The following is a 21,982-nucleotide window of genomic DNA, read 5'->3' as shown; positions in this document are numbered from 1 at the left end:
TTTCATACATTGATATTGTAAAAAGGAAAAAAAAAAAAAGGATTATAAGGATCTAATAAAGAAGTATTTTGACTGTTTAAATTATCTTCAGCCACCTTCCAAACTTACAGGAAGCGTGTAACCAGCACATTAAATGACAGGGACATTTGGGTTGATTATCACTCAATTAATATAAGTTATTACTCAATTGCTGACTCCAAAAAAAGACGAGTAGCCTATATGTTATCTATTAAGCTACTAGACATATCAAAGAGTAACAAATGACGAATGACGATTTGAATGTTTTTTTCCTTTTCCTGTCAGTGAAGAAACATGATGTACATTGTGATATATTGCACAATAAACCCGTATGAAGTATTTCCTTTGTATTTGTTCGTTTCAATTAACAGCTTTCAAAGACACAATATCCACCAGATTAATGACCAACAAAGTTGAACGAATCATGATGAGCTCATTGTACGTTGTATGCGGAGGCAGCTTTGAGAGAGGAGCGTGTGGCCTTGCGTGTGGCCTTGCGTGAGCGTGTGGGGGAGGAAGGAAGGGAGAGAGAGGAGGGGGGTGCAGAGGCAGGTGAGGAGCCAGGAGAAACCGAGCGTCTTCTGGTGGGACTGCTGCCGGGGGATCCTCGGGGTGAAGAGTACGGTGACAGGGCCTGGATCATACGGCCACTGCGCTCCTGAATCGCATGCTAAACAAGGACAGGGACAGAAGTTAATGTGTGTTTTTGTACTCACTTTTAATTCAACTTCAATTGTATTACATAGAGTGCCTTTTATCCATAGATTATCCCCTTTTCTATGATTTTAAAGTGAATTTACGGATTTGCAATGGAGATGGAGACACCATCAGAAATACCAACTTTGTTGCCTTAAAGGAAAATTTGTATGCAAAATATATCACTTCTACATAATCATCTATCAAAATAAAAGAAACGTCCCCCTAAAAAACAAACTGTTCATGTGGATTAATGTAAAAGTGAACGTGCCCAGGCCCCATCAGGTCCAAAAAGCTCCAGGAAGTTGCTAATGAATTCTCGCGACTTCTCTTCCCACTTGTGGATGAGGTCATGGCTCTTCTCTTCCACTCTGTACACAAAGTGTTTGGACTTTTCCTCCACCGTACGGACCGTCTCTTTCATCTTGTCCACCTGTTCCTGGATCCGGTATTTCTTCTCCTGTCAGTAAAAGACAAAGCAAGTGTCCATCATTTGTGAGTTTGTTCTGTATAGTTTGTTTCAAAAACGTCAATATTCAGCTATTTAATGCAATTAAATATAATTCCACTGACACTAATGAACCCAACATTCAGTTCTCGTGCTGTGTAGCCTCTTTGCAGGTTGCGTCTGGCATAGATGTCATAGTCTCGGACAATACGAGTGATCAGATCAGATGTGGAGATGCCTTCTGTCCTCTCAGTGGCCACGAACATGCCTGACATTAAAACACAAGTCATCTAGTCAAGCGATATGAGAAATAACATGACTAAAAACCATTACATGAACATTCATGTCTTCACCTGCTTCCTTGATGTGCTTATAAACATCCTCTGATCCAGCAGAGGTGTAAGGGATGTCATCATGGGCCACAAAGTCAATCTGTGAGTGTAACATGTGTTCAGATTGATTGAACACCAGATGCTGTTGTGTTTGTTGTCACTGTATGACATTGTGAGAGCGGCTGAGTCGCCTGTGACTGCGTGACCTGTGACCTTGTGTTTCTTGAGGAACTCTGTGGACAGGGACCAGGGAGCGTCCCGCACCACCTCGTCTACGTAACGGCAGTGCCTCAGGGCGTCGTAGCGTTCATCCTCGGTCATCACCGTGTAGCCCTTCAACTTGTGGGTGAGTTCGTCGCTGCAGACTAGAGACACACAGACAGAGTCTTAGACGTAGTATAAGCCGGAAGTAAGGATTCATCTTGAATCGCTCAACTGGAAGATTGACATTTACAGACCATTTTGTTCTTAGATTAAGATTCATATACAGCTAATAAAGACCCATTTCATTTACACGCTGTTTAACTTTTCCCTGCATCAAAGGGTGTGACATCCATACTTTACCTCCTACTATCAGGAAGGTGTTTGGGAACACATTTTTGGCCTGCATCAGGGCTCGAGCATGCCCCGAATGGAAAAGATCAAAGATACCATCAGCATAGACTCTCACCGGACGATGAGCTACAAGATAAGAAATAAGAAAACACGTCTTAAATAACATGAGATTGTGCAACCTCACTTTCTTTGTACCATAATTTTTAGAGATTTACTGATGCGTTTACTGATTTTAATCTGTGGCTCTTTAGTCGAATGGCGTGTCACACATTCCTGGAGATCACAATGAAACCAACCCTAATCAGTCAAATAACTGGCTGCAAAACAACATCATACTGAGGCTTCAATCATTTTTTACAGCTGATGTCAGCTGACAACAACATGCTGAAGCATCTCCAGTCAGTTGTTTTTTTCCCTCTAGTCTTCCCTTATTCATCACTGACATTAATTGTCAATGAAAGCAAAAAGTATTGAGAAGAGTTACCTGGTGTGCCCCTTCGTGCTTGGGCAATGGTCAACTTTTCATGGGGGATCTCTGAGTCACAACCTGTAGACTTGGCAAAAGCAGCTGGCTCCCTCAGAGCCTGAATACAGAGAGAGAGAGAGAGAGAGAGAGAGACAGAGAGAGAGAGAGAGAGAGAGACAGAGAGAGAGAGAGAGAGAGAGAGAGAGAGAGAGAGAGAGAGAGAGAGAGAGAGAGAGAGAGAGGTTTGATCAAATGCTGTATTTTTCCAATTCATCCATCTTCTACACAACTTATCCTCTTCTACTTATCTCATTGTGAATTTAGTGACAGAGAATGTACAATCTAAACAAACTGCCATTATGTACATATATTCATATTTGCATTCACTTCTCAGAGTATTTGTAAAGTTTCAGTTTGCCATTTCTTTGTCGGGTGTGAGGAACCGGGTGTTACTGGTAGTCAAGCATTCAAAAACAAAACAGTGCAGGGAAACAGTCACAGCAACATTGCTGCTGAATGTAGAATCCAAGCACTTCAATATTAGCAATGCTGTTTAGTTTCACTTCAATAAAACAAAGTATTATAACGTTGCAGGTTTTACACCCCTAGATCTGTTTTTAAAAAAGATATCATCAATGACAGATGAGCTTTGGTGATATCTTTCAGACAGATGTGAATCATCACTCTGAAGTAACAATGGACTTTGTGTTGTAGATACATTCAGTACACTCAGCTGTCTTTATCTGCTGTGTTGTAAGGTACTTTGAACTCTGATTCTGCTCAAATGCTTATTTTACCTGCTTATTAAATTTAACTTTGAAATGATCACCATATTAAAGATAATGATTTTAGCTCTCCATGATTTGTATATATTTGTCCCTTAGTCCCAATAGTTTGCCCTCACTTCCCATTTCACTCCTTCAAGAAGTAAACATACATGCAGGTTTCCAAAAACACAAATGTTAGATATTAATGTGCACATTATGCACTTAAATGATATGAGTCACAATTGTTGATAAAATTAAAGCAATGAAAAGTGATTATATGAAATCATAACATATTACTTTAAGTTAAAGAATGACTTAATCTACCTTTCTTTATATTTTTAAATCATACCAAACAAGTGCTTACTCAATATAATAACCATGTATTGCTGCACTATATAGACATAAACATGAGTCATGGCAACATCGTCCCACCCAGCTAATCAGTTAACTCTCCACTCACAGGCACAAGTCAAATAGAAACAGAGGAAAAGTTACTACTGTAAAACACAATACAAATCTGACTGATACACGCACTAATTTCATGTGTCTTCACCAAGTAATGTCCATTTAACACATCCAGAATCTCCTTTACAGGACTCTTAAGTTGTCATTTAATTGTTATTTGAAGCGTATAAATCGACACGGAAGCCACATTAGATATTGACAGAACAGGACTTACCCTGTGAGGGCCTCCTCTTTGCCTCTGTGGGGCCTGCTGTTGCTGGACGTTGCTGCCTCGGCCTCGTCTCTTTCCAGCCATCCCGGATGTTCTGCTTCCTTGACTCCTAACGACGCCACCAATGCTGCCACCTGCCGCTCCTCTCTGCTGGCCTAACTAGTGCACACAGGGGACTTCTAAGCATGCGTGTGTGTGTTTGTAAGTGTACTTCCCATCGGCCTGCCGTCCCTGATGACGGGAGAACGTGGTGAGCAAAGTTCAAGCCACTCCGGTGAAGGTATTCAGAAAGGCAGATTGCACTTGACATCAATATTGAGCTTGAAAGGACTTCTCTTTCCTCATGGTGGTAAAACGTCGGCTTGCAGCAACAGGGTAGTGTATGCAGTGTTACACTATTATAAACTATATAAACAGTCCAGCTAGAGGTGAATGGGAGGAATGCTCATGTTGTGAAACATTTATCACATTTTACTTCCAGGCTGTGACACGTAGAGAATAGCGGCTGCTAATAATGTAACGTTTTGTGCAGAAGAATGCGAGATAAGACCCACTATGAGTGTGAGTATGAGCCCAGAGCTTTCACGTTGGCTGCCTTCGGGACCAAACATAGAGGGACGAAGCTGTCCCAAACATCAACTGAGACCCAAGGACCAAGACACCATCAACCCTTACTTTTTTTCTATCAATTTGTTTGTAAAGTAAAAAAATACAATCTTATAAAACACATGACCTACACACATATACACTAACATTATACACACATACATATAGAGATGCATTCATTTCAAGTAAACAAAAGATATTGGGGTATATTGGGGGTTAAATGACGGAGTAGGATTTGTTGCGCAACATCTGGCAACTGTCAGTGGAGTCTACTGTCTCAAGGTGAGCAGAGCCTGAGTCTGACTGGTTATTTTGGGGTGGAATGTTCTCCTCTGCAACAGTGACACAGTCTTGGAAATGCCCAAAATATGTTTCACTTTCCCTCTGATGTCTTGCTCATGAATAAGGATGGGCACAATAAACAGAGACTGGGCTGTTTTTACAGAGCAAATGATCGAGAGAGACACAAGAAACTCGCATAACTGGTTTTTAGTACACATGGGAACCAGGAGTGACTTCTAAGGAATGTTTCACCTGCAACACAATGACCCGGGGCAAGGGGTGTGGTTATCCTCGTGAGAGCATGCAGCACGGGAGTATTGCTTTGCTGTACCACCTCTCACTTCCTGAAGTGAACACTGCCCAAATATGTGGAGGTACAAATGACCTGTAATGTTCTGGACCTTTAACCAGAACAGGAAATATTATCCTACGGCAAAGGTAAGCCTCTGATAAGAGTTACATTTTATGCTCTCTGGTTGTTGTCAAATGTGTTCAGTTCAAATCTAAGGAAGACACTGAACACTGAGTAAACATGAGGTTTCTACTGCAGCAGAAGAAAGACCAGATTTCTGCAGATTTCAGTTTCGCTTACAATCACGATATCATTGGTCGAGATTACTCACTGGAGGTGGGTGTTAGAAAATCAGATGTTCAAGTTATCGTCTGGCACTAACAATCTACTCAATCATACCATTGGAAGGTAAGTAGATGATCAACTGACCTCTTAGCTTTGCTTTCGTCCTGTGAGATTTGCATTCAGAGCAAAAACAAAACTGCAGCCTGTGGCGTCAGAGAGCCACCTGAAGGGTTTGAACAGTATTCTCCCTGTGTTGTGGTGCTTGTTGTGTAATTTCTGTTCTTATTACTACGGGCCAAATGTTGTCTGACTGGTGTATTTTTATGGTCTGACTGATATCTCTGCCTGCAGATCATTTACACGTGCTGGTGTAAAGCATGTTCCTGTGGCAATATCTGACACTGCTCGTCCTGCCGATAACTGTTCAGATATGCAAAGGTAAAGCCCAACGCTAACAACTTTGAAAAGTAAATATATGTGCACAAGCACACACTAACACACAGCCGCTGTTGTCAACAAGTGTAAAGCAACTGTACTCCATAAGCAACATTTGAAGAACTAACATAAACGTGTCTCTCAGCTGATAGACGTGCAGCCATGCGACAGTGATGTACGTACATGGAAAACCACAGTTATTGTGTAACAGTTGCTGAGAACAGCTGATGGCTTTTCTTAAACACGAAGCTACTCTTCCATCTCAGTAGAACTTTACATACTTCTTCATTTGAGTGCTGTTTTTTTTTTGTCAATAATCAAATGTTGAAGAATGTTTTTTTAGCAAGAAAAGCAACAATCCAGATAGTTCACATGCTATAGAAATACAATAGAAAATGAGACTTTATCCTGTTGTAACACTTCATCGTTTAATTTGCTTCGCAGACTGTTAGCAGGAACAGAGAGGGATGTTTCTTTTTTGAACGTCGATTGGTTGTTTTGTTCCGTTATTATGTAGCTTGATAACTGACATGTTATCAGATTGTCTAATGCTACTGAATGAAGCAACACACATCACAGTCTTTCTTGCTTTTGTGGCTGGTTTGTTCCAAACGTTACTGTGATAATTTGAGCACAGCCACGTCTTAACTACAAACCACCACGCCATGTGATTGATTGTGGCTGATCATACGTTTTTTGTCATAACCACATGGAGATGCGTCAGTGAGCTACTTGATGTGAATTGTCTGCATTTTGCGTATTGGTCCACAAACCCGAACAAGATGTATCAGTTCCACTGAGCTCAGTGTTGCTTCCCAGTTTAACTTGTTCATGACGTGTCTGGTGGGAGAAGCTTCGGTAGAATTGAGTTTCAACCTTGTGCCGCATTGAACACTCCCACACTGAGTCATACATGGGAATATGTCACTGATGATGCCAGGAACTTTGGATGATAAGAAATGAAAAATGTAAAAGAGTTTCAGGTCAAAATGGTCAATGTCTCTTGCAGGATATTCTTTTGTCATCCTCCCCTAACCAAATACACCTTTCTCTGCTCCTTCTGTTTTCCTCACCATCACTTCCAGCTCAGAGATGTGAAGAATTTTCAGATCTAGATGTCAGTCACGCGATCATTGGAACCAGCCTCAAGACCAGGTTGTTGCTATACACCAGGGATAATGGCACCTGTGGCACACTGGTGTCCCACACCGACCTGTCCGCACATCCCCAGTTTAACTCGTCCAGACCGACCACCTTCATCATTCATGGGTATCGGCCAACTGGATCTCCACCGGGGTGGATGCAGAAGTTCACGGAGCTGCTGCTGGCCAGGGCAGACCTCAATGTCATCGTGGTGGACTGGAACCACGGAGCTGCTAATGTCAATTATTTCAAGGCAGTGGAGAACACGCACAAGGCAGCCGACAACCTCACCGCGTTCATTGAAATGATGCAGGTATTTGACATTCTCTGTGACCATCTGATGTGTTGTGTGTAACAAGACTAATGGCCGCTCTTTTTCAGAGGCACGGCGCCTCTCTGAGCTCCATCCACATGATCGGAGTCAGCCTTGGGGCTCATATATCAGGCTTCGTAGGCGCCAAACTGAATGGGTTGATTGGAAGAATTACAGGTAAGAGTGTGCACTTTCAAACTCACATTTATCTCTCAGAACAATCTTTCAACAAACCCCTCAGATGTAGGAAAGAGGAAAGTGCCAGAGTTCATTGTCAAACAGCACAACAATGATAATGATCATAATTCAAACTTCAAATGTTTCCTTCAGACACAACGACAAAGCAGGATATTCAATATGCATTGTCTAAAGACACGTCCCTATATCTCATTGGAGTGACTTGTTAGGTGATCGTGTCTTACATTCATATTTTGACAAGTAATTAGACAAGTATACTTGGTAAGATTTTGCGTTTTTTTTTTGTTAGTTGACATCTACATCAGTAGAAGAAATACTGCACATAATGTCACCACAATTTAATGAGTTACATAACTGACTTATCAGGTCATGAAAATGATAGTTGTTGGCACTTGGCTGAGGTGCTTAGAATATTGCATTGTAGTTGTGACACTCAAATGAACTTTAAGTCTTAAATTGCTAACATAACAAGCAACTACGAACACAGAGTGGCAAAGTCCTTGCTGACAGTTTGTCAGATGTTGGGTATGAAGGTTGAGTTGTTGAGTTGTAGCCACAAATCATCGATCAGGTTTTGGCCATCTGAGCAGAGTCAGTGACCACAGATATCCACAGCAGCACATCTGGAGTTCAGTCATATAAAACATAAACCAGACATGAAGGTATCAAATCACCTCTGTGTGACAAATAACGAAATATGCCTCGAAAAGAGCAATACTCGTTTGTCAGAGTGATGTCTAAATCATTACATTCAGGTGAAATTCAGTCCGCCCAAGCATGCTTTTTCTAGCTCCCATCGGCTAATGTTTGGTTTGAGAATAAACGTGAAGCTCTGCTGAGATCTACTCATGTGATGTTTGCAGCTCTGGATCCAGCTGGGCCTCAGTTCACTGGCACTCTTCCAGAGGACCGCCTGGACCCCACAGACGCCCAGTTTGTCGATGTCCTGCACACGGACATGGATTGTCAGTTCAACTAAAAAATACTGTGTCATATGTTCACTCAGTTATTTGCAATCGTTTTGAATTTGTTATGTAAGTTATTCATATTAATCATGTCACGACTTATGCAGCCCTGGGCTTCAGAGAACCTCTGGGTCACATTGATTTCTATGCTAATGGTGGAGCGGACCAACCCGGCTGCCCAAGGACCATCTTATCTGGTAAGGTCTGTAAAATAATGGTTGAAGTTGGATTTATAATCACGCACACGGATTTGTATTATAAGAAATGGAACAAAGCTGTGTGGTAACAATTCTGACTTACCCCTGTGCAGGAGGAGCCTATTTTAAATGCGACCATCAGAGGTCAGTGTTTCTCTTCTTCGACTCTTTCCATGGGACTTGTGCCAGCAGGGCCTACCCCTGCACCTCCTACAAGGACTTCCTGGATGGTCACTGCATGAGCTGTGACCGCTTTGGTGCTGCTGGATGTCCTGTCTTTGGTTGGTGCTTTAACTATCGCTTCGTAATGAAGAACACACATTGAAAAATAAACATGTCCAACACTGTTATTTGAATCATTCAACGAAATAGATATCAACAATAAATAAATGCATCTTGAAGCATTCTAGATATTTATGGTCTAGATTAAAATAAAGTCATGTGATGGTCTTTCTACATGGGTGAGATCTGATGCGGCTGTTTCACTCAAATCCAGGGTACGATGTGACAAAGTGGAGAGATGTGCTGCTGACGCTGGGCCAAACAAAAACCTTCTTCACCACAAATACAGTCTCTCCGTTCTGCAGTAAGTAACAGAACACTAATAATCATCATCATAATGCTTAAAAACTTCACTTCATCCACATATATTATTCATGTTTTAAGAGATTCACATTAAGCTGCATATCAAATACGAAAATGGTAAAAGTTGCAAATGTTTAACACTTCTCTAAAAGCAGACCTGGTCAGAGGATTTAAAGAAAAAAGTAAATAAAATGCAAAACAAGGCCAGCTAACAGAAATGTGTTTTATCTGTGAGATCCCTTCCTAACTAAAAGGAGTAAATCAAATCTAGCAGCTATCTTCCAAAGTCCAAGTCTTCTCAGTGTGAAAGCCCCTCTCTTTGTTTCATCGGGCAGTGAGGGAATTTTGGAAAACTGATTTTTCTACCTCATACTGCCAAAGCCTCAATTTAGCTTCAGATGACCTCATTAGAAAGGGATCTCTTCATGACCTTCATAGGATGGATGATGTTTCAAATGTTCATGTGGGCCCACACACACACACACACACACTCCTGTATGTACAGGTTTGATTTTCCGAATCATCTATCTTCCCTTCACACTGGAAATGCAGCATCAGTTTAGACATAATCAAAATAAAATTGAACTGAAGTTTTAGTGGCATCTAGTGGTTTGTAGTAGGTTGCAATCAACGAAACGATGTTTTTTATTTTTACGAAATGCAAATGTGTCCCACATTAATGGCATTCAACTCTATTTGGAAAGCTGCACCTGCAACCACCTGTGGCTAAATGTTAATGAGTATAAAATAAAAAAATAATTCCAATTTCATCTGACAGGATTATGTCATTCAACATTATGCCTTTTTAAAGACATGTTTATGTATATAAAAGTTTTTAAATGGATGTCTTGTTTTTTGATGACAGGGACAAACTACAGGGTGGAGGTGATGATATGGAACGAGGATTTACGTTTTGGATACATCACGGTTAAACTTCACAGCAACGGTAAAGAAGCAGTGGCAACCATTGACCAGTAAGTCTTCACTTTATTTATCCTGAATTCTGTAGCAAATAATCCCGCATGACTTCTCTGTGTCCTCCTGTTGCTGCTTTCTCTCAGTGATGTCTCTTTTTTTGGTTTTTACATCAGTAAAGCATCAGAGTTCAAGAAGTACACAGAGACCACGTTGTTGGCCCAGTTTGACAAAGACATTCAGTCGGTGAAAGAAGTGTCTCTCAAATTCTCCACTGGGAATGCATTGAAGCCCAAATATAAGCTCCGTGTCCTCCGAATCCGTCTCACACATCTGGAACGCGAGGAGAGGTGTGCAACACGAGGTTTATTAAAAATGTGTAATTTCTTTTGGAAATTTGATCTATTTGAATTTGAAGCGTTTTCACTTTAGTAATGCTGACTCTGTCCTTTTATAGGCCTCTCTGTCGATACGACATCCTGCTGCAGCAGGACAAAGAAGTCTCCTTCAGGCCAGTTCCCTGTGAAGAGTCCAACTTCTGAGACCAAACTCGACACCATGTCAAACATTTTAAACTTTGCTCGTGCTGGCAGAGATTCAGTCCCTCCAGGATTGTAAAAGAAAGAAAGACTGTAAAGAAAAAAAACTAATGTGGCTGCATTGTGATCTTTTCTAAAAATTAAATGTAATATACTTTATGATGTACATGTGTTTTTAAGAGAAAATAAAAACGTTATTTATTTGCATTTCATTTGTAAGGTGACTTGGACTTTTCGAATTGAAAAATAAATTCATCTCATAATGACTTATGATGACACGTTATCTCAGTAATGGATGTTGAGACTTCAACTAAAGCGATCCTGGTTTTACACATTACATTCCTGAACTAATACTGATGAATGACTCTTTCCATAAAAAGTGCTGCACTTGTGTTCTAGAGGACGTTTCCTCGATCACATATAACATCACTAGTTACTAATATTTATTTGTGTGTATGGATGCGTCCTTAATCATTAATAAAATCTTAAGTCAATAACCGGAAACATGTTTAATTAATTCCCCACCATCATATTGACAAGCTTGGTCAATACATTGTTTGTACGATCAAAAGGCGAATTTACATTTTTGAAAATGAAATGCACCCAAAATAGGAAAGAAGCTTCATGTTTGTGCCTCCACACAGTTGGATAACGAACAAATTATTGAAAACCAATTCATCAGTGATGATGTACGATACATATTCATGCCAACAGTCATGGGAAACAAAAAAAACAAACACATTTTTTCTCTTCGTGAAAACCTGGAGACAACTTAGACAACATTTCCCCCACCACAGGATGCTGTAGATGCTGCAGTTATTCAGAGTCCATCTACAGAGATATACAAAACTATTACAACAGAGCAGTGACCTGCTCATTTCCAGAGATAACGGTCAACAGACACTCTGCTCCCACGGTGCCTCATCATTAAAACATTCAGCTCTTTTAGGCCGACCCATTCGCCACTCCAGAAATGTTCCACCCGGGCAAAAATGTTTTTCTAATCAAAAAGGAGTGAGGAGTATTTTTCTAAAAATTTGAAAAATATAATTGATCAGATAAGTGTACAACAGGACCTTTAAGTGCGTCTTTGATAATGGAGACGTTCTCCACTCCACTCATTTAGACATGTGCTTCTTCATACGTTGAATCTCCATCTAGAACAAAACAAAACAAAAATCAAACAATGAGTGCAGTGTGCAAAAAAGATGATCTAATAGTCACCTTAAATATGCCAACAGCCACACTGTTTTTTTTATATATTATTCATAATAACATAGAAGAACAAAACAACATTCTCTTGAATTCCTTTGTTTCTTCTTGCGGTATACCTGCAAAGTCAAGCGAATCCTTTTCTCCTCATCGAGCTCATTCATCAGCAGTTTGATTTCTTTGCTGGAGCACAAGATTTAGTCAGATTAGTGCCAGAAGGCAGTGACGCAGTGAACTTAATGGGCCGAGGCAGGGCAGGTAAAAAGACAGAGATTACATTTTAAAAAGAGACGTACTTGTGCTGAGTCTTCATCAGCTCAAACTGGTCCCTCAGGTCTCTCAGGTCCGTCTGCAGCTGTTCCAGGTTCGGAGGATGTCTGCTCGGCGGGCGGTCGGAGTTGAGGCCTGGAGGAGCTGCCTGATGTAGTACAGCAGAGAGAGCCTTTGGTAACAGGGAGGTGAAGGACTGCATGGCCACACTTTTGGGTGCTGCTGCTTAAAGGGTACTTTCCCCAATGTATGTAAAGAAATTATTCATATTCATTAAACTAAAGTACTTTTTAACCCTGTATTGAGTACGGAGTTACACTGGATATCCTTCACTGCTGTGTGTGTGAGGCAGCTGAAGAAAAGTTAAATTTATCTCAAGGACAGGTGGGACACACCAGACCACACACACTTCCTTACAGTGAGCCAAGCTATGACAGTGGTGTGTATCTGGACAATCTAACAATTCTATTGTTAAAAGGTGTATACTTGCCAGAGTCTGAAGCTCTGACTGTAACCTCTCGTCTGCAACATGAGCTACCTGCTCATTGAGCTTCTCCGCGAGCGACACAACTGAATTAAACTCTTCGGGGTCTTTGAGAGAAACGGAGAATGAATGTTAAAGCACACCTCGCAGAAGCTGGACCGTATTTAAATCACTGTGGAGAATATCGGCCAGTTTCACAGCAGTAAACCTACATCTTTGTGATTCCAAGGCCTGCATTAACATGCAGCATTCAAGCATGGTCGTGTTTCAAAGTATGGTGCAACAGATAGTTGTAACGAGAATAGTTGCGAGGCTTACCAGGAATGAGGGCTGAGCTATAGCTGCCCATCGTGACAGAGGGGAATACAAGTGTAGAGAGTGAAAGACAGAAAAACCTGCAGAGTCTTTAAGTCTACATCTACAAATAAAAAGTCAGAGGAGCAGAAATCAACAGACGCTTAGCCTCACAACAATCATGCTACACCTTTTCGAAAAATAATGGCAATACAAATATTACATGTGCTCTTCAGTTCGTACATTATCCTCAGATTTATCGAAGTGGAAACCACGTGTGGGTGGTACACGAGAGGCAGCTGTTTCTCTCATGCCACAGCAGAGAAAACAAATGTGCAACATGCTGGGACCAATGCAAAGAAAAAGAGCACAGTCACAGATGATGTACTGTACAATCTTTAGTTCACAAATAACCAGATTATTGTCAGTTACAGTCAAGGATCTGGGGCACACGCTCACCTTGTTTGGCCGGCGAGACCGCTGAGATACAGCAGCGTCTGTGGTAACGCGACACCGTCCATTGTAACCCACTGTGGTCAGCAGGGTATGTTGTGATGCGGAGGGGTAGCCTGCCGTCAGGGCTCAGTTTAGCTCCACTCTGCTCCCCAAATATCACTGGGGCAGAGCAGAGAGGCCGTCACAGGCTGAAGGGCGAGGGGTGCGTTTAAAGGGACGAACCAGAGCACAGTTACACAAGTGACGTTTAAATCGGGAACAGACAGAAAGCAGAAAGGGTGATGATTTGCTTTTATTGTGAAATCTCAGGAAGTGTTTTGAAAGGCTTTCCTCAGCTCTTCATAAAGAGGAACACTCCACTGTTTTTACACATGCAACGATTAAATGATTGTCAATTATTAAACACCAACTATTCTGATTCCAGCTTAATAAATGAGAATGTTGGGATTTCTCTCTGCTTCAATTTTGACCATTCGTGTTCAGGTCAGTTTCCCTTAAAAGTTAGGGAATAAAGCGGTCAATTATTTCCAAAAAATAGAATAGAAATGAATTGCCAGAGTTAAGATTTTACTGCTCGGATAAGGTTTAGAAACCTGTTTTACAGCTTTGATTCTTACAGTATTATTTCATTTATCTTTTGTCAAAATCTAATAAGTGAAAAGACAATCTCAAAAAGAGCGTGTTAAATTTGGTTTTATTTCAAGTAACAATAAACTGAACATGTGATGATACAAGTAGTAGCTAAGTGTCAGTGGACAAGCTGCTGAGTCTAATCAACACACCCATCAATCAAACAGGACATTTCATGTGATCAGTCTTTACAGACAGTTCGGGTGACATTCTAAAGTGAACGTTTCTTGGACTTCACAGACCTGAAATCGATTCCTGCTGGTAGACAAAAAAAAAGAAGAAAAAGGAAAAAAAAAAAAGCTAAAACTATCTCATTGTATTCTCACAGTAAAACAAAGTCTGCCAAGACCACAGGCGGCACTCCTAAATAATTACACTCAAGAACAAAGAAAGATCAGAACAATACAACGCAATGGCATAAGTCACAAATACCCAAAAACAAAAATACTGCGATACCTTAAAGATGCAAATGAAACATTTGTACCAGAGAACAAATGTAAGCGACAACACTTCCACAATATACAGTCAGGTGGGGATTTGAAATGAGAGAGAGGTTTGTGCAGTCCACCCAGCAGAGAAGAGATGGATGACGAAGACGTATCCTGTCTGCAGACTGTGGGAAGAAGAAGAAGAATCAAATTATAGATCGCTTTGTTGTGATGAATCCAGAATAAATAACAGACCTACTTATGGCCTGAAGGTGGACAACTATCCACTGTTGACAGTAAACGGCCTCACGTGATGGAAACTCACCAGAGGTCATCACCAGCGCTGCTGGTTGGGCCCTCGGTTGTACGGCGCTCGCTGCTGACGCTGCACTCTCATGCTGCGGTATTTGGACATGATGTAGTGACTCTTTCTGAACACTGGCCTCTGGTTTGGGAAGGGACGTGTCACTAAGCTCTCCTTAAAAAAAAAAAAAAAAAGTTTAAATTTAAATATTCGTCATTTAGAAAAGCAGAGTCCATTTCACACTTCCAAAAAAGAACGGAGTGATCTCTGAGGAGGGCATGCGTACCATGAGAGGTCTTCTAATATTTCCAGACAGTTCAGGGCCCATCTTCCTGGGACCACCGGGGAACCGTGGTCTCTGTAAAACAAAATGATACAGTATGTAAATTATTTATCTCTCAACTCACTCACTTGCTTTCTTTTAGTCATATTTGCTTTTGCAAAACACTTGAATACAATGAAACATTTCAAAAGTGTGACAGAGATCACAGAGAGGCACAAGCTCTGCACAGACGTATGCAACAGTTGTTTCACCTGCATGGGTCCCTGTCCTGGTCTCCTGAAGGGCCTCCCGGGTCTGTAGCTGTCCTGCATCATATTAAAAGGCCTGCGAAGACGTAAAAGGAACATCAGAAACAGGACACAGGAGGCATAAAGCTTGCATTTCACCCACTGGAAACGCTGTTCTTAATAAATGATAAACTTGTTTCAAACACGGAGACAACACTGACTGTATGAAACGTACCTGAACACCCTCTTGTCCATGTAGCCCTGTCTGCGGTCTTCAGGCGGCGATCTGGAATCGTTCGTCTTTGAGAGTCGGCTGTTCGTTGTGGCCTCTTGATCTGAACTGCGGTCTACAAGAAGAAAAAGAAAGAAAGACAAAATAAATAAACTTAATCAACAGACATATTTTTCATTATGTCTTTATACTATTGTTTATTGTTTTGCACCAATCACCAAACTAATCATTCCTTCGATGTGCAAACAAACTGCAATAAACTGTTTCTGATTCCAATAATAAACCTGTATCTAAACAGAATATGTATCTACAGAATAAAGGAATGTATATGGAAAGGAAAGTGATATGAATCATGATATCAAAACAACGTCACAAACACAGGCCTCTGGTCACACGAGAACAGAAACAACTCACCGTTCTTCGGGCTGTGATCCTTCGTCGGCAAGTCGTCCTTGGAGGAGATCGGCCCGGGAGGCCAGTGGGACAGAACAACGAGGTCACGCTTCTCTATGGGAGAAGAAGACCTGAGGAGGGATTAGCGAGGGACGCGTTAACGACATCAGCATTCCTTTTGCCGGTATCACGTGACACCTATATCAGTGTATGAACATCTTCAATGTTGGCCTGGATACATCAACATCAAAACAGGTTTTGAGGTTTAAAAGAGAACGGATTGCAAGTAAAAACATAAAATCAGCTTAATTCTTAGAAGCAGTTTAAACCAGTAATGAACAGCACTGTTTTGCAGGCAGAGAAATTATCAATAAAGCCAAGCATCACATGGGTACTTACAAAAACCATGGAATGTCCATGCTTCTTTACTCCTATTTTTGTACCCTGAATCAATCTGAGCCCTCTTCATTTACTCAGTGATCGTTAGAGCGGGCTTTTAGATATCGATCTACATCACCGTATCTTCTATCCTCCCTCTCAGGAGCACAGGAGGACAATGCTTTGTTTTCACGGTCGGACCGACACTTTGTTTTTCTGAACTTTGTCATCGGGTCGCTCCTAGTTCGTTGAGTTGTCTTCGACCTTTAGTCATCCAAAGGGTTTCATGTGATTCGAGTGGCTCCGAAGTGAATTGCTGTCCATTTCCAGGCGGGTGCTCGTGTCGGATTAACAGCTTCTTTGTTGTCGTCGTGCGGCGGTTTTAAGAGATGATCCGGTGTTGGTCTGCCTGTGAACAAGTCCAGGTTTCAAGGCAACTGACCACAGCCTCCGTAGTGCCCACAAGGGAGACTTCTAGTCCTTAATATCTCCTATTCATCTTACGTTTGGGGGGCATGATTTAGGAAAAGGCGGGGATTAAATAAAGGTGACCATCTGATTGGTTCTGTTGTAAAATCACAGCCAAGGGGCCGGCGCAGTCCTCTTCATGTAGTAGTTTCAGGTTACAGTGGCGTTAAGAGCAGAGAATTGACTGAGAACATCTTTTGTCCATCATCAATGTCTTCGCAGGTTGACATGTGAAGGTTTGGATGAGACTTTGTAAAGCGGCTACTGAATACTCTGACTTCAGGCTGATGGTGTGCACCTCTGAACATTACATTTAGGTCACGTCAGATTAGATTTAGGAACCGATGACGGCACATGCCGACCAGTGGGGTCCAGACCCAATGCAGTAAGAACCCGGCAGCACCAAACTGATCTTGCTTCCTTCCGTCCATGTCGTATCAAGTTGGGATTCTTTCATCTCGTTCTCGTCTACTTTAAATCTCTCGGGTCTGTCTTGTCATTTTTTTAAGAGCTTGATGTGGTCTTTGGTTCTTTCCGCCATTTAAGTTTGTCACATCAAGGCCCGTTTCACTGCAGGCGTTGTAATAATAACAACAGAGGCGGCCAAATAACTGCTTTATGGTCGCAGGTTTGACGTGGGGGCCCGGTGCGTTTCATCAAAATTCTCCAGCTCTGACACGGTTGTCTGAATGTGTCCTTGAAGTTCTCACGAGAACTGCAGAGAAGCAAAAAAACAGCTCCAAGACTCGGCTGCACAGTATGAAGTCGTAGTTAAGCTCCTCTTCGTTCTGCCGAAGGGGAATTTTGGACGTACACAAGGATTCAAACACCAGGTGGTACAGAACAGTCTTCTATTCTTTTTTTGCCAAACTAAAATTTGGCATGACTCAAGAGTCCAGGATGCATGTGTGCACGTAGGTGCACATTTAATGGATGTGTGAGGATAAAAAAAAAAAACCTGAATATGGTGATTAATGTGCTGTATTAATCAAAAAAGATCAATCGTTTGCCGACGCATTCGTCTTGGCTTTAGAATGTTTGTTTTTGTAACTTTTTTTAAGTCTATCACAAAATTACGTTTCATTTTTGGTAACTTAATGTGCATAAACAATGGTTATGGAGTTATGGATCACTTAATTTATCAGTAAAAATGAATGCAGGTGGACGTTGTCATCTAACTGTGATGGTGGCTAGTTATGGCCTTCAATAGAAATCCCTCTGTTGGCTTTTGTCATCTTCTTTGTCAACGATCACGTCGTCCATCTTGATATTGTAATGATACAAATCCCACGATCAACCACGCCATTTACTTGTAACTTTGCAGCCTCATGTTTTAGTTAGTGCAGTTAGTTATGCATCACTTTTTCCGTGGTCCACGATTGGCTGACATGTTGCCAATGGTTTTAAAGGGCCATCGCGGCAATTTCGCCATAAGCGGTTAAAACGGAGTCCTTTTCGTGTGTTTGTTTTCCAGACTGTTTTACACTACGCGTTGCACCTTCAGCTTCAATGTGTTCTCTAACGAGGAGGAAGGAGTCTTCACAACATACCGAAGAGCACTTCTTTCAAGCTTAATGCCGACAAAAGGGAGGAATCCTTCAACAGCCCAGATCAACTATTTCTCCACACTCGTCATCGAGGGTATTAAACATTTGTCGGGTTTTAAACACGTTGGCTTTATCGCCCTCTCTCTCTCTCTCTCTCTTCAGCCCACTTCTCAGGAAGATACTTTGTAACATCGGGCAGCAGGGAGGCATTTGAAAACCTTTTTTCAGTTTCTCATCAACTGAATCAGTGTTGCACATATAGCTCATCCCGATATCTCCATTCTCCACAGCTGGCACCCCCTTCACATAGAGACATTCTTTCTTGACTTCCTAATCATCATCATCAAGCCCCTGCGAACAGTGCTAGAAGGAAAATACCATACCTGTGTGTGTTCAGGGGCCGGCGAGACTCCACCTGTTCTTTGCCTGAATCAGAGTCTCTCGAGGACTTGCTGGCATTGCTTTCTTCTCGGGGGGGTGACTGCTGTGGGTTGCCTCTCCTCGGCTCCACTTTTTTCAGGGGACCTGCATTTGCCTGGAAGCGTCTCTTCCGGTTGGCAAGAACAGAGCCGTCATTTTCCGGCGCGGCGGGGTCGTCCAGGCGGGGCCTGGGTCTCACGGACGTTGGTATTCTGAGCCTCATGAGGGACTCTGCTTGGACTTGTCTGTCCTTAACCGGGTAACTTCTATCCCTAAGAGACACAGGTTTACCACCGAACGGCCTGGGAATACTGAGCAGCTGGGGCCTCTCTCTTCGCGGTTGTTTCTGATTGCCGAGCTCCAGTGCCGGGTCTGGCGAGGGCATGCTGATGTCCGATATCCTCCTCTTGCGGGGTCCCGCCACTTGCCTCTCCTGAGGGTTCCTGTGGTAGGAGGACGATGGCGACGGGCCCCCTTTCCACGAGGGGGCTCTGAAGGGGGGCGGATGAGGGACATCCTGTGCCCTCTCTCTACTGTGGGATCTGCTGCCCTGCCTCTCCACCGGACCACGCTGCCGCCTGGAGTCTTGCTCAGATGACCACCTGCACATCCATCAAACAATAGAGAAATCATTACAACGATAGATCCATTGCCATGTTTAGTGGGAGGCGGAACTTAAAAAAAAAAAAAACTTTTATCTTAATGCAGCCTCTTCATAATGCCATGACAGAATGAAACAGGTAGGAGAAGTAAATTTTCAAAGAGCATTTACAATGCAACACTCCTCTCAATGGCAGGTGAAACCACATTTACATCAGACCCCCATTAATCCCCTCTAATAACTACGAGTTGGGGTAGAGTAGAGGTAATCATTACGACCCCAGTGACTGGGAGGACTGGGACAGCTTCAGGCCTCCTCTTTTAATAATTTTACCCAGCTGGGGTTGCTGCTTCACTCCTGTACCTCTCTGGACATGAGCCTCTGCCATGCATCTCTCTGGGGTTCCTCTGTGAACCAGAGGGCCCGTGTTCTCCATTGTGTGGATGAGAGAACGCTCCGGCCTCGTTCCAGCGCTTCATGCCGTGACCTGAGTGCTCATAGGGCCTTTCTCTGGGACTGTAATTCCCACGAGGGTCTCGACTCCGCTGCTCCTGAAAACCGGGCTGCCTTTTGGAGCCCCTGAAAGACCCCCGGAAGGCTGGTGCCGAGCCGGGCCTCCTGTCAGCTGGGTGGTTGCGAAAATGTCTCGGGGAGGGCGACCTGTGACCTGAGGGGTGGCCGTGGATAGGCGGGCCCCTTTGACTCTGGGATCCTTGTGCAGGGCTGCGAGAGGACGAGTGGTGCTGGACATGAGGGGAGCGATTCTGCCTGAATGGAGACGGCCTCCTCTGGCTGTGGTGGGGTTCCATTTTGGGAGGGTACGATTGAAAGGAATCCTGATTCTGGGACCTCCAGTGATTGAAACGTGGCTCCCTTTGTTCTCCCATCAGGGGGGCTCTTTTGACTACTGGGGGACGTCCTCTACCTCTGGAATCTCTCCAGTGAAAAGGGGCCTTTGCTGGGTAGCCCTGGACATCTCTTCGATTTTTGGAATGAGGGTTGAAATTCCCGTCATTAGGTCCAATGCCGTGACCGTCTCCGTAAGGTCTGATAGGACACACGAAAAACAAACACTTTTAGTTCACGACACATTGTATAAAGATTTACAAATCATGAACAGAGCACCAAGGGGACATTACCTGGGCTTCAAGCGAGGTGGTCCAAAATGTGATCGAACCATCTTGGGAAGTGAGTGAATAATCTATTAAGAAAAAAGAAAACATATTGAGTCTTGGCAGCCTTAGGTAGAAATAATGCTAGATTCGTAAACACCACAATCTTTGAGCCGACCTGACTCCATCGTCACCATCTATTTCTTGTTCTCTTTATCTCATTCATATTTTAGACAAGCTGGGTCATCAATTAAAGTTAATATAACATAATGCATATTAAACAGCAATCCAGTGCTTGTAAACTGCAGTCAAATAACAAAAACTACATTGTACTTTGGAGATGATCAATATTCACAAGTACATACGGTTTAAAATTGATGGTATGAAACAAGCAAAAGCGCTTATATCATTTAAATACTATTCAAAAGTTAAAATGCTGGTTTAGAACTTATCACAATGGATATAACTTACATTAAATTCGACTTTTTATATTGTAAAGTGTATACTAATAGTATTCAAGCTGCATTAAAAATTGTAACAATCACAAAAATGAATAGTTCAAAGTGCATTTTCTTTCAACAGTTTTCAAAAGGTTTAAAATATCTAAAGACAACCCACAGCAATATGTAATCTATCAGTCGGAGACAAAGGTCCACTCACTTAACTAACCTAATCAGTACATCCACAGATAAACAGAGACGACTCATTGCAACAGACTCCTAAATACTTTGTATTGACAATATGTAAATGCCACGATGCAACTACAGTGGGCCTGAAATCCACAGAAGAGAGAACTAAATAAAAGATACACGAAAACATATTTCTACATGCTCATATTTGTGTCCTCGATACTAAAATGTAAATCAGACTGGCCCATCGTTTACTCTAGATCGTTATCAGACGAAAGATCTTAGTCAAAATCAAAGTAAGCCCAGTAACCAAAATGGACGTAAAGGTAGCTTCGAGCTGGTTTAGCTTGAATGTGTCCCTATGGCCGCAGTGGGTTCAGTTTCAGCACTTGATCTCTAAATCCTGGTGAGGGATCTGGGCAAGCGCGTGCTTCCATTTTTGGTGCTAGCTAACTTACTGACCACTAGCTAGCTCAGAAAATAACACGACAGTCACTGTTTTCTTCACGTGGGTGACGAACAAGCCCTTGGCTGCAGTAGTGGGTACAACAGTGACGTTAGTAAAGCAACGTTAGCTCAATCTGACGGTCTTGCTTAGATTTAGCGATTAAAAAATAAACGCAGGTCGAGCTAACCAGCTAGCTAGCTAGCTAGCCTGTGTGCGTTCCGCTAATTAACGTTAGCTCCCAAACTCTACTGAGCTCTACGTCACGTCGCGAGACACTCGAACATCTCAGGGACAAGTCGGACAACAGAAATCCCCAAACGTTACTTTGTATATCACTACGTGACATTTTGATAATTTTGTTCACTCCATACCAAAAGACAAATCGTCGACTCGATGAAAGCTACGTGCGACTGCAACGCAGTTGAGCTGCTCTTCGGAGTGGCAGCTGAGCTA

General features: G+C 42.4%; 4 protein-coding genes across 8 annotated transcripts; 1 reads left to right on the top strand and 3 right to left on the bottom strand.

Annotated features, from left to right (window-relative positions):
- Window positions 1–451: 451 nt before the first annotated feature.
- On the bottom strand, window positions 452–4,042 carry LOC306788246 (choline-phosphate cytidylyltransferase B-like; the record flags this gene model as incomplete). The annotated part of the gene is made up of 8 exons (XM_079283683.1): window positions 452–688; window positions 986–1,174; window positions 1,288–1,430; window positions 1,516–1,594; window positions 1,708–1,859; window positions 2,059–2,175; window positions 2,534–2,633; window positions 3,962–4,042. The coding sequence occupies 8 exons, from the start codon at window positions 4,040–4,042 to the stop codon at window positions 452–454; spliced, it is 1,098 nt and encodes a 365-aa protein (XP_079139809.1).
- A 1,152-nt stretch (window positions 4,043–5,194) lies between these two features.
- On the top strand, window positions 5,195–10,920 carry lipia (lipase, member Ia). Of its 2 annotated transcripts, none has more exons than XM_079283679.1 (11): window positions 5,195–5,284; window positions 5,775–5,861; window positions 6,944–7,314; window positions 7,383–7,491; window positions 8,376–8,477; window positions 8,585–8,674; window positions 8,788–8,955; window positions 9,171–9,260; window positions 10,125–10,233; window positions 10,351–10,524; window positions 10,632–10,920. In XM_079283679.1, the coding sequence occupies exons 2-11, from the start codon at window positions 5,801–5,803 to the stop codon at window positions 10,714–10,716; spliced, it is 1,359 nt and encodes a 452-aa protein (XP_079139805.1). In that variant the 5' UTR covers window positions 5,195–5,284; window positions 5,775–5,800; the 3' UTR covers window positions 10,717–10,920. The 2 variants fall into 2 exon arrangements, with proteins under 2 accessions (XP_079139805.1, XP_079139806.1); XM_079283680.1 differs by lacking the exon at window positions 5,195–5,284 and adding an exon at window positions 5,483–5,546.
- A 283-nt stretch (window positions 10,921–11,203) lies between these two features.
- LOC306787883 (uncharacterized protein) lies at window positions 11,204–13,562 on the bottom strand. Of its 4 annotated transcripts, none has more exons than XM_079283193.1 (6): window positions 13,433–13,562; window positions 12,998–13,097; window positions 12,682–12,786; window positions 12,222–12,339; window positions 12,045–12,108; window positions 11,204–11,870 (listed from the first exon to the last, which is right to left on the bottom strand). In XM_079283193.1, exons 2-6 carry the CDS (start codon window positions 13,026–13,028, stop codon window positions 11,832–11,834), a joined length of 357 nt encoding a protein of 118 aa, XP_079139319.1. In that variant the 5' UTR covers window positions 13,029–13,097; window positions 13,433–13,562; the 3' UTR covers window positions 11,204–11,831. The 4 variants fall into 4 exon arrangements, with proteins under 4 accessions (XP_079139319.1, XP_079139318.1, XP_079139320.1 ...); XM_079283192.1 differs by lacking the exon at window positions 12,682–12,786 and having other exon boundaries at window positions 11,204–11,544; window positions 11,790–11,870; window positions 12,222–12,343; XM_079283194.1 differs by lacking the exon at window positions 13,433–13,562 and adding an exon at window positions 13,217–13,316.
- A 544-nt stretch (window positions 13,563–14,106) lies between these two features.
- LOC306788570 (uncharacterized protein) lies at window positions 14,107–21,982 on the bottom strand. The gene is made up of 10 exons (XM_079284141.1): window positions 21,901–21,982; window positions 20,480–20,541; window positions 19,704–20,387; window positions 18,703–19,341; window positions 15,948–16,057; window positions 15,537–15,648; window positions 15,326–15,398; window positions 15,078–15,149; window positions 14,813–14,965; window positions 14,107–14,672 (listed from the first exon to the last, which is right to left on the bottom strand). Exons 2-9 carry the CDS (start codon window positions 20,518–20,520, stop codon window positions 14,822–14,824), a joined length of 1,875 nt encoding a protein of 624 aa, XP_079140267.1. The 5' UTR covers window positions 20,521–20,541; window positions 21,901–21,982; the 3' UTR covers window positions 14,107–14,672; window positions 14,813–14,821.

The sequence above is a fragment of the Melanostigma gelatinosum genome (genome assembly GCF_949748355.1).
Source record: "Melanostigma gelatinosum genome assembly, chromosome: 14".
In the NCBI taxonomy this organism is placed as follows: Eukaryota; Metazoa; Chordata; class Actinopteri; order Perciformes; family Zoarcidae; genus Melanostigma; species Melanostigma gelatinosum.
Note: the sequence above shows the minus strand (reverse complement) of the source record. Positions and strands in the feature narration are given on the sequence as shown.

Excerpts from the sequence above, each read along its gene's own strand:
- lipia (XM_079283679.1), top strand. The coding sequence starts at position 5,801 with ATGTTCCTGTGGCAATATCTGACACTGCTCGTCCTGCCGATAACTGTT. Across the intron at positions 9,261-10,124 it reads TACAGTCTCTCCGTTCTGCA|GGACAAACTACAGGGTGGAG; the intron begins GTAAGTAACAGA and ends TTTTGATGACAG. Across the intron at positions 10,525-10,631 it reads CATCTGGAACGCGAGGAGAG|GCCTCTCTGTCGATACGACA; the intron begins GTGTGCAACACG and ends GTCCTTTTATAG.
- LOC306787883 (XM_079283191.1), bottom strand. The coding sequence starts at position 13,494 with ATGGACGGTGTCGCGTTACCACAGACGCTGCTGTATCTCAGCGGTCTC. Across the intron at positions 12,344-12,997 it reads TAGCTCAGCCCTCATTCCTG|GCAGCTCCTCCAGGCCTCAA; the intron begins GTAAGCCTCGCA and ends GTACTACATCAG. Across the intron at positions 12,109-12,221 it reads CTGATGAAGACTCAGCACAA|CAAAGAAATCAAACTGCTGA; the intron begins GTACGTCTCTTT and ends CTTGTGCTCCAG.
- LOC306788570 (XM_079284141.1), bottom strand. The coding sequence starts at position 20,520 with ATGGTTCGATCACATTTTGGACCACCTCGCTTGAAGCCCAG. Across the intron at positions 20,388-20,479 it reads CCACCTCGCTTGAAGCCCAG|ACCTTACGGAGACGGTCACG; the intron begins GTAATGTCCCCT and ends GTGTCCTATCAG. Across the intron at positions 19,342-19,703 it reads AGAGGCTCATGTCCAGAGAG|GTGGTCATCTGAGCAAGACT; the intron begins GTACAGGAGTGA and ends ATGGATGTGCAG.